This window comes from Tupaia chinensis, unplaced genomic scaffold (assembly GCF_000334495.1).
Source record: "Tupaia chinensis unplaced genomic scaffold, TupChi_1.0 Scaffold000539_1, whole genome shotgun sequence".
Taxonomy (NCBI): Eukaryota; Metazoa; Chordata; class Mammalia; order Scandentia; family Tupaiidae; genus Tupaia; species Tupaia belangeri.
Window position 1 is genome coordinate 2,186,330 of NW_006160052.1, and position 11,330 is coordinate 2,197,659.

Below are 11,330 nucleotides of genomic sequence, written 5' to 3' on the forward strand. Positions count from 1 at the left end.
CCATTACAGCAGCCAGACCAGACTAAGCCAGTGGCAGAGACATTTCTAAAACACCACACCTTCCTGACCCAGAGGAAAACACCGCTAAGTTTTTACTGTTACCGTAAATATCACCTTTTATTTGTAAATGAGAAAAAAGTGTATGTGAGAAACATAAGTCTGCAAAGCATTCTAGACGCGACCACAGAAAGCCGGGATGTTCAGAGTCCGGCAAGCCCCTTATTTATTTCTCTCCTTTCAAGGTTTTGCCATAGAGCATATGCACTCCCAGGAGAGAGGCAGAGGGAAGGTGAGAAATCACCCCAGGATGGCCACGCTGCAACCCCTTTTTCTCTATTCTCCTCCTGGGTATTTGGGCACATGCGTGGCATGATTTTTAAGCCACTGGGTCCAGGACTTGAACCATGGTAGACCATGTGGAAGTCCAGCACCTTAACCACCATGCCACCTATTGGTCCCAGCAATTACATTTCTTAGCAGCCAAGAGCCTCTCCCCTCCTGGGCCCACCCACCCATCTGGAAAGCAAGCCAAAGAGGAGCCTTTCTGAGAGGCCCTGTATTCCTCAGATGAGAGGCAATGTCTCTCTTCAAAATAATCCATCTGTTAAAAATAATAATAATAATAATCCATCGGTCACAGTAAGCGCTAGCGACCAGTCAACCCCTACAGACATGAAGCAAACAGAAACATGTCATTTCAGAATAGCACATGAATACAAAGAAAGGCAATGCATATGGTTGCTCCTTCACAACGACACATACAGAGGCAAATAAGAACACAAATCTGAAGGTGAAGAACAGGAAAGGACTGTGCTCCCAGCCAAGCGAGCTTGCGGGCAGCGCAAGGACAACCTCTGCTCGGAAGAAAAGACCCTGTGGTGACAGGTCTGCTGGGACCCAGGCTTGTCCAGGGGTGCGCAATGGGTCCTCAGCACTGGCTGTGGCCTCGCGCACACTCCAGTTTCCATGGCAACCCAAGCACTCAGGCTGCTGCGTACCCCACCTCCGCACCTCTGCCTGGCAGCCTTCACGTCAGCCGTGCAGAAAGCTAGCCCTCTGTGTGGGTTTTAGATGGGTTAAAAAGCTGTGTCTCTTAGGAAACCAAATCCCTCCCAAAGCCTAGGCAGTCCCGCCAAACGCCGGTGTCCAAGTGCAGCTCTCGGAACTGTCTTCAGCTCCAGGGCTTCAGGGTGGAGGAGGACGAGGCTGAGCTCGCTCCTGGGGCATGACCTCAGAACGGGAGCCATCAGCTACAGCCTTGTGCGTAAGGAAGCAGGGATGGTCCATTCCAGCCACCCCTGGGCTTCCCATGATATGGTCACATGGCCAGTCATCCTGGGGCACGTTCCAATGACTGCAAGTTCTCCCAGAGGCAGACGCTGACCATGTGCCAAGTGACAGGGATGCAGCAGGCCGTGCTGGCACTGTGCGGTCGACCAGCTCCAACAGGCCAAGCATGCTCCAAGAGCACCCGCGGCCACCGCAGCCAGCACCTGCACTGGCTCGTTCCTGAGGGTGACCCTGTCCTTCCTAACTGCCTCTGGGCAGATGCTCGGGGAAGGAGCTTGGCTGGCACGGGGTCAGCGGGCTTCTCAGGGATGGCTCGCCCCTACTCCTCGGACACGTCTGGGCACACGGACGAGCAGTGTCCCCGGGTCCTCTCTCACTGTACCAGTAGGTTTTTCAAACCAGATGTATCGGTCCCGACAGCAAAGTCCGTCACTGGAAAGGCCAGGAATCCCAGCGCCTGCAGTTCTGCTAGCTCGGCCAGCGGCGGTCACCAGAGGCAGCGTGTTTTAGGTCTGTGTCCCTCGCACGCACGGCTGCCCTGCACAGACATCACACCGGAGCCCACCACAGCAGAGCCCAGAGCAGAAGGAGATGTGAAAAGCCATAAGAAGAAGCACACCCAAACAGATTGTTCCAACATGAAAAGTAAACACAACAAAACAGAATTCAAATACATAGACTTTAAAAATTTGTTCAATACTGGCTCAAAAATAACACCTGCCCACCAAGTCAGAAGGGAGACAGCACCCTTCTGAGGCAAATGAGAAAGGGCTGCTGCTGGAGGTTTCCATCAGAGGCCCTAAAATTAGAATGGGCACACATCACAAGGCAGGAGGCTATGCTGCTTACTCCTCAAATTTCGATTCCAACTGGATCACAGCTTCTGTAAAAAATATGACCTGTAATACCCTTATAGCAAGGGAAAGCATAGTCAATAAATAAACAAAACGCACATACCCAAGCACACACACTGCCCAAGAGGACCAGCTACATAAAAGCCTGTGCCCCAGAACCACCCTGGTCACTGGCTCTGCATCCCACTGCACCTCGGAAAATCTCAGCTTTCTCGCTCTAACAAACTCCAACCTGCACTTGGAGGGGTCAGGTTACACTGCACTCTGCTGATGACAGTTTCCCAGACCTGGCAGCTCTGCAGGGTGACACTGCTTACATGGGTACAGAACGAAGTCTCAGTATCCAGGAAGGACATTACTTTGATCTGGTGACGCCAAAGGTTTGAACTCACTGGCAGAAGGAATTTTACAAATTTTTAAATAAGGAAAGAAGAAACTTACACAAACAAGTTTGTTAATGAGTGTTTTTAAGAATGGCACGGCACTGCTCTAGAGACGGCCATCTAAGCAGTCTTACATCCTCACTGTCCCCAACCTGACAAGCTGGAAGGCAGGCTTTAAAGAAACAAAGTGGAGAGGAAGGGGCTGCAGGCCAGACGCAAAGCCCAGCTCTGCTCCCCTAGGGCCAGCTTTCATTTCGGCAGCTACACAGCACTTCGGTAAATTAAAAATGGGTCAGCAAACCGTATTTGCTGGGCGCCTGCTTCCCCACAGAGGGCTGACTCGGCCTGAAGAGAGAACAGCTCGGAAGCCCAGCAGAGCCAGCGCACACCCGACGCCCGCCTGTCGCGCGGTCTCTGGGCAGTGAGCATGTCGTGCCGGATCAAACACGCCGTCGCTCACCTCCGACACCTGTGAACGGCCCAGACCAGGGCCCCGAGCTCTGGCCCCTGCTCCTACCAGTGCCAGTCCTACACGTGGACATTAGCCACAACCGCTTCCAAAGAAGGACATTCTCTCCTTTAGGTCTTGCCAGCCCCGCAGAGCCTGCTGCACACGGCCTGTCCTCTGATCCCAACGCTCTCAGGGGGCGGTCAGGCCTGCACACCCAGTCCCCTGGAAGGTGCACTCCAACCCCCACGCAGAGTCATCCTGCGGCAGAGCGCCAGCCAGCCCCCTCCGAGGCACATCCGAAGCTTTCCGCTATAGGCAAATACTTCAGCAAACCTCGAGTAAGCCGCCAGTGGCTTTTCCTGAGTCACCGAGATTGGGCACAGAAGTGCTGCTCTGGCACCAGAGGAGTTTCAGGCGAGAGAAACTGAGCGAAGGAAACAAGTTCAGCAACAACACAAGGATTTTCACATCACCAAGGACAAGGGAAGAGAGAGAGAGAGGGAAGGAGGGAGGACGGGAGGGAGGGAAAACAGTTTAGTAACCAACGTGGTAACATAGTGGACCATTCCGAATTCTTTTCCAATACCGCAGATCAGATAACATGTACTCTCGGTCTGGAGAAATAATAAAAACTTCCCGGGAAAGCTGTGAAGTCTTAGGACACAGATAAGGATGAAGGACAGGACCTCAGGAGACATGAAGTCTGCCCAGGCTCAAGGTGAAGACAGTGAAAGGCATCTAGCTTAGAGCCCGTGTAAACTGGCAATACCCAAAATGGCTTTTAAAATGAAGAGATAAACAATAAACAAACAACAATAACCAAATACCCTCAGCACTGTTCAAAACAGAGAAAAGCCCGAGAGAGCATTTAAAAATAACATCAATCCACTACAACTGACAGTATTTAAAACAAACAAACAAAAAAAACAACTGGCAGTTGAGCACAAACGTCCTATTTTTAAAAGACAGAATCTGCCTAAAGGCTCTGCCCATGCCCACGCCACGTGAACCGGCTGGCTGTTAGTGGTCTCCCCACAATGTTAGAGACAGAGCGCAGAGCTCTCTGAGGCACAGCTTGGGAGCGCCGTCTGGTGAGTGGGTTAGGAGTATCATCGTTTTAGTTAGCTTTCACAATTCAAATGCAGCAAGCAAGCCGCAAGTCCCAGCTTCGCGGTGAGCCGCAGCAACCCGGCCCACGGAGAGGCAATTCTGGGTGGAGGCAGAACTCAGACCCTTCAGAGGAATCCTAGGTTGAAGGAAAAACAAGGGCATTAGACAGTTTATAAACATTCCTATTTGCAAATATCCCACCTGAAAGCTACATAATCGATTCTTAATATTCTCTCTGCACAGAGGAGTATAGGTTTATGTGAGAATTTATGACTCTCCACCAAGTAGAAAGTAAACAGCAGCTAGTCTGCGCGGTCTGAACTCGGCTCATCAAGTCCTCTCAGCAGTAACAGCTACCACGACGGCGTAAGCTCCGGTTCGTTTGGTACATTCCCTGGCCCTCAAGCACACGCGCATGCACACGCACGTGCACATGAAGCAGCACTGCTGTCGCCTTACAGAGAAGAGCTTGCAGCCGGCAGCCTGCACAAGCTAGCTTGCCCCAGGGACAGCTGCGGAACCCATGCCTAAGTGCACGCACAGCTCACTCTACCACCCTCGCTCACCGGGGAATGTTTTCTCAGCCCGCTAGACACAGGGCTCTCTGGTTACTGGGAGGAATGGAAGGACAGGAGACAGAGGACAAACAGGTTCTTCAGCTGGACATTTGTTCTCCAGGAGAGAAACTAGCTGAAGAGGTAAGAGGTTACACGTGAAGTAGGTGCAACACGCACTTGAGGAGTAGCCGTATGATTTCACAGGAAAAAGTAATTCTGACTGAGTTAGTCAGAGAAGGTTTCAAAGGAGGTGGGATTTAAGTTGGGCTTGGAACAGTGAAAATAATGGGCTTGATTGCTGGAAATAATGCCCATTAGAGCCAACTCATGGCATGGTAGTTAAGACAGCTGGATCCCACCCACACGGCCAACTACAGAATTTGAGTCCTGGATCTGGCAGCTTGAAAAACACGCCAGGTGTGTGTACATGTGTGCCCAGAATCCTGAAAGGAGGGAGAGATGGAAGAGCAGGGATTGTGGTGTAACCATTCCCTACAGGAGGTGTTTTCTCTCTCGCTCACTTGCTCTGGCTAGCACATGGGCCTTCTGGTTAAAAAAAAAAAAAAAAAAAAAAAGCAAACGATGCCCATTACTAAGTAGGCGCTAAGTCAGTGTTTCTCCCTGGAGGAGATTTGAACTGTCCCATCCTGGGGACATTTAGCAATGCTGCCTGTCACAGCGGGGAGAAGGGTACTGCCAGCATCCAGGTGGAGGCCAGGGGTGCTGCTGGACAGCACACAGTGCACAGTGGTTACATGACCCCAAATGTCAGTGGTGCCACCAGACTGGACACCCTCTGCTCCCCATGGACGTCTGTCTGGACTGTGCAGCTGCTGCTATGATATAATTGCATTATCTTCTTCAAGGAATATTTGTTAGCTTGATAAATATCACCATCAGGAAAAAGAAAATCTATGGGTGGGGCCAGCCCCAGAGCACAGTGGTTAGGTGCTGTGCATTGGGAACCAAATCCCACATGGTCGACCGCAGTTCAAATCCTGGACCCGAGATGCGTGTGTGTGCCCAACATCCTGACAGGATGGAGAAATGGAGAAGGGATTGTGGCGTGACCATGCTCTGACGGGGAGAGTATTCTCTCTCTCTCCCTGCCCCTCTCTCAGAAGCATAAATGTCCTCTAGCAATAAAGACAAAATCCACAGTTGTGTTGATTATTGTGCAAAAGAAATAAAGGGCAGGTAAGGTCTGTGGCCTGCAAGCTGGAAGAGAGTTCCAACGTAGAGATGCAGGTGTGAGGCAGTTGTCAGTCAGAGAGCAGAACGGGGCTGCAGGAGAGCAGGCTGCTCAGAGGAAGGGACAGGAAGGGCAGAGAGGAGAGCAGACCTCCAATCGAATGCTGGAACAGGAGAACAGGGAGCAGAGGGGAGGGGCAGACCACAACGAGCCACTGCGGGCATGGACAAGAACAAGAGGACAGAGACACACGGCAATGTGACATCACAGCAGCAAGGAGAGGGCAAGCACAAACACCATCGCCTGACCCCACCGAAGACCACTCCTGGTCTGCAGGCCTTTACTACGCTGAGTGACTGACATTTGTGAGAAGCTAGCAAAATATATTCTCTCTCTCAGAAAAATGCACCTACATAAAAGATTGCATCGGGGGAACCAGCAGTTAGCATAATGACTACGTCGCTGGACTCCCACGTAGTCGACTGCAGTTCGCGTCCCGGACCTGGTGGCTTAAAACTCACGCCAGGCGCATGTGCGTGTGTGTCCAAGATCCCAAGAGGAGAGTGGAGGAGAAGGGATTGCGACGTGACCATCCCCCCTGGGGGGTGATTTCTCGCTTTCTGTCTCTATGTCTCTCTCTGTCTGGCGAGCGCACGTGCCCTATAGCAAAAATCTCTCCAAAAAAAAAAAAAAAAGATTGCATTGGGGCCAGCAGGTGGTGTGGTGGTTAAGGTGCTGGACTCCAACATGGTCAACTACAGTCTGAGTCCTGGACCTGGCTGCTTGCTTTCTTACTCTCCCCCAACCCCCCTGTATCTCATGAGTGAGCACATGTACCCTATAGCAAACTGAAAAATAGTAATAACACAAAAAGGAGATTGCATTAAGGCCAACAGAAAAGGGGCCAGCAGGTGGTGTCACCAGGCACTGGACTCCCACAGAGCTGACTGCAGTTCAAGTCTCTGAGATATTTCACACACGCCCAGCCTGCCTGAGATGCAGGGGTCATGCAGGTCTCCCTTAGCAGCTCTGCCCCCACACCGGGGATGGTGCCGAGCAGGTGCTGTGTCACCACCTGCTGGGAGAACTCCAGGGCGAGGCCTTGCGACTCTCACACCCTCTGACCGCCGCTGCACTGTGGCAGGGACTGACGAAATGCAGGCCACCTGCTGGGAGAACTCGAGGGCGAGGCCTTGCGACTCTCACACCCCTCTGACCGCAGCTGCACTGTGGCAGGGACTGACGAAATGCAGTAAGCCGGGAGCAAGCACCAGCAGTACCTTTCTTCCCCTCTCTCTTCCTCTCAGGACATTTCAGTCTTGTTGGTGTCGTCATGACAGCCGGAGAGTCCAAAAATAACTGTAACGAGAAAATTTCACAGCGGCTTAGATGTTCTAATGCCATCCCCACAGACAGACGTTTCTAACAGGAGTCACTGCTCAGTGTCACTGTGAAGAGTTTTATAGAGACTGACGTACCGTGCCGCCTTCATCTCAGCTGATTTACAGCTGGCTGGATGAAGTCACTGTGCCTGGGACACCAGGAGGGACTACTCCACAGGTAATGCGGGGACAAGGCCTGGCTCAAGTGTGGCCTGCCTTGTGGAGTCGCTGGTAAGAATCAATTGCCCCTCCAGAAATTGTTCGCGGAGCCCATGCATTGTGCTGGGTAACTGGGCTTGTGACTAGCTATTTGCTTTTGAATGTAAAATGCTTATCGAATGAATCAATACAAACGATGGACGAAGACTGTCAGTATAAACGAAAGGACTGAGGAAAGGGCCTGGAGAAACAGTAAGATAGGTCACAGGTCAGTTTTCCTCCTCTCTACACACGTACGCTCCCGGAGAGAAAACCCACAGCGCAGCCTCTTACCAAGTCCCGATTCTCCTTGCCGGCTGTCGCCAGCTCTCGGAGGCCCACAGACTCCGGAGTGCCACACTCGTGTTTCTTTTCTGATGTCCTCTGGTTTCCCAGGACCTTCCGCTGATTTAGGAACAAAAATATTTGATTTGTAAACAGCTCTGAATCTATTATTATAGCTGTCTTGGCTTTCACACTACAATTCCCCTAGTTTAAAAAATCTTGATAAATTCTTGTGTATACCCTCCCAGGTTCTCTTATACAAGGAAAGACCAAATATGTTACCAAAATAATTTGAAATCATTGCCTTTAAGTGATCCTCCACATTTAAAAAAAATAATTATTTATTTAATTTATTCATTCATTAGTATTACTATTATTTTAATTTGACCAGAGATGGGGGTGAGGGTGGGGGGGCTGTGAGAAGCCATGGTTTCATGAACCACGGTGGAGCTGATTTAAACTAGCAAGCGCAGAACAATTAGTGTGCCTCCAGGACCATAAAAGAAACACCAGTCACTTACCGATATAATCTTCCCCACAAATTTGCTGTCTCTGGTAGTTTCTTTTTTAGTTTTTAGTTTTTGCTATAGGGTACATGCACTCACCAGAGAAAGAGAGAAAGTGAGAAAGCACCTCCCAGGGGATTTAGCCAGGCCACAATCCCTTCTCTTCCACTCTGTCCTTGCGATTTTGGCACACGCGCACACACACTCAGCGTGATGCTCAAGCCATTAAGTTCAAATGCTGACTACGTGGGAGTCCGACACCTTAACCACCATGCACCTGCCGGCCCTCCGGTAGCTACTAAACGAGTCCCTTCCACCTGCACTTTCCTCTAAGGAACTCTTGGGCTGGGACTTGACTTCCCTGTCATTTCCTCACAGAGGACTAGAAAATTTAGAAAAATTCTGTAAGAGTTTCTAATGTAGCCACAAGAGGATAGAGGCCTTCTTAAGAGGCTCACATGACTAGACTGACTTTCAGAGCAAGACTAACATCCCTTCCTCTCCAAACAGCTCAGAAGCTGATGTAACCTAGCGTAACAGTGAAGTGACAACTCTACCGTCTTTGGAGAAATCATCCCTTTCCCCTTTGGAGATTATATCTGAATTCTTAAAAAAAGAACATATCAAGACTAGAACAGTAAACTCTATATTCTAAACATCAGCAGCAATATTTAGAATATTCTGAGATAAAAAGGCATTTACATGGGAGGAATTCTGGAGGTTAAAAAGTCTAGTCAAAGAAGGTTTAAGCAAAGCCAGATAGCTAGTTAATTATACCTTAATAACATTGGGGGAAATAATTTTAAAATTTTTTTCAGAATTATTTTATTTATAATTTATTTATAATTTATTTGTAATTCACCAGAGCAAGACAGAGAGAGAGAGAAAGGGAAAGTGGGAAAGAAGGCCACCAAGACTGGGACTCAAACCATGGTCAGCCATGTGGTAGTCCAGTGCCTTAACCATCAAGATACCTGCTGAGGGCCCAGCAGTTGGCATAATGGCTGTTGCTGGACTCCCATGTAGTCGACCGTGGTTCAAGTCCCAGACTTGGTAGCTTAAACTTATGCCGGGCTCGTGTGCGTATGTGTCTGAGATCCTGAGAGGAGAATGGAGGAGAAGGGATTGTGGTGTGGCCATACCCACTGGGGGTGATTTTTCACTTTCTGTCTCTCTCTGTCTTTCTGGTGAGCGCATGTGCCGTATAGCAAAAATTTCTCTCAAAAAAAAGATACCTGCTGAATCATTTTTTTAATTTAGAAAAAGGCAAGATAGAAATCAAAGAGCTCAAACATGGAAATGCTATACAAATAAGAACCATACATATTCCTTGCAGAAGTCTGGTATCATCTCAGAGTTACCTGAACTGGGGATACCAGGAGACACAGAACTGACTGTAAAACTTCAAATAAACTGTGTGCTTTTCAGGTTTATTCATTTATTCCTTCCAAGAGAACAAGAGAAAGTACCCTCGACAGGGTCTGAACACCATAATCTGTTCCCAGCCTCAGGCAGCCCTGGCTTCCAGGCCCAGGCATGCCCAGCATACTCAGCAAGGTCTTCGAATGCAAATCCAGAGCCTTCCAACATAGGCCGGGATCAAAGAGCACTGCCTTCACCACTGCACTGCCACGTGGCCCCCAGCGTGACTTGTAAAAGGACATTATTTGGTTGCAAGGCCATTAAGCAAAACCCTACATCTATTAGTTACTCAAAAATGTCTTGGGCCAGCAGGTGGTGTGGTGGTTAAGGATGCTGGACTCTCATGTGGCAGAGCATGGTTCAAGTCCTGAACCTGGCAGCTTGCTTTCTCACTCTTCTCTCTCTCTCACTCTGTCCCTCTCTGGTCAAATTTAAATAAATAAATAAATAAAGTTAAATGAAATAATTTTTTAAAAAGTCTCATAATCTATTGATGACGAAAACACTTGACTCCTGTTTTATAAAATTTGCTCGCGTTTGGGTTTAAAGTTATAGTTCTATTGGGTCACTGGGAAAGTCACAGTGCATTTTTGCATAGAAAAGCAGAAAAAGGTACACCTTTCCCAACCACCTAATAAAACGCTTGATCATGATAAAGCCATAAGCTCTTAAAGGTTTTAAAGTCCTAAATTCTCTCTTAGTAAAGAAGTTCTTAGGTGCCAAGACGATACTTACATTTCAGCAATAATTCACAATACACCTAAAAGCAACTGTGGGAGAAGAGCTCACTAAGACAGAAAACCGCACCCATCAAATTCTGGCTAAAGGGACCAGCAGTTAGCATAATAGCTGTGTCGCTGGACTCCCATGTAGTCAACCGGAGTTCGAACCCAGGACCGGGTGGCTTAAACTCACGCTGGGCGTGTGTGCATGCGTGCCCAAGATCCCAAGAGGAGAATGGAGAAAGGATTGCAGCATGGCCTTCCCCCCCCCGGGGGGGGATTTCTTGCTTTCTGTCTCTCTATCTGTCTCTGCCTTTCTGGCAAGCGTGCTGGACTCCCACGCAGCCGACCGCGGTTCGAGTCCCAGACCCGCTTAAACTCACGCCGGGTGCGTGTGCATACATGCCCAAGATCCCGAGAGGAGAATAAAGGAGAAGGGATTATGGTGTGGCCATCACCCCGGGGGGTGATTTCTCACTTTCTGTATCTCTGTCTCTCTGTCTTTATGGAGAGCACACGCGCCCTATAGCAAAAACCTTTCCGGAAAAAAAAAAAAGTTTATTTAGGGCCAGCAGGTGGCATGGTGGTTAAAGCATGGACTCCCACATGGCCAACCACAGTTTGAGTCCCAGACTTGGTAACTTGCTTTTTCTTTCTTTCTGTCTCCATCTGGTCAAACTGAATAATAACAAATAAAAATTAAATGATTAAAAATAATAATAAATAAACTTAATCTTTAAAAAAGATTTATTTAACTAACACATATATAGAGAAACATTTATTTGACTATAAATTTTCTGTTAGCAATCATCTCTATGACCAGTAAGTCAGGGGAAATGACAGGCTTTTCCAACTGAGAAGGAAAAAAAGAGTGAAATAAGGATGTCCATTTTTTTTTAAAGAATTATTTTATTTAACTTTTTTTTTTTTTTTTTTTTTTACCCAGGAGGGGCAAGGGGGAGGGGGGGAAAAAGGAAA

At 48.7% G+C, this 11,330-nt stretch overlaps 1 protein-coding gene across 1 annotated transcript in view; it reads right to left on the minus strand.

The window, feature by feature from the left end:
- Positions 1-390: 390 nt before the first annotated feature.
- Positions 391-11,330, minus strand: part of ARHGAP19 (Rho GTPase activating protein 19) — a 125,790-nt gene continuing 114,850 nt past the window's right edge. Inside the window, exons 10-12 of the mRNA XM_006157399.2 lie at positions 7,712-7,822; positions 7,118-7,196; positions 391-4,224 (exon numbers count right to left, since the gene is read on the minus strand). Of these exons, the coding sequence (XP_006157461.1) occupies positions 4,214-4,224; positions 7,118-7,196; positions 7,712-7,822 (201 nt within the window). The 3' untranslated portion in view covers positions 391-4,213. The remainder of the gene's footprint in view (positions 4,225-7,117; positions 7,197-7,711; positions 7,823-11,330) is intronic.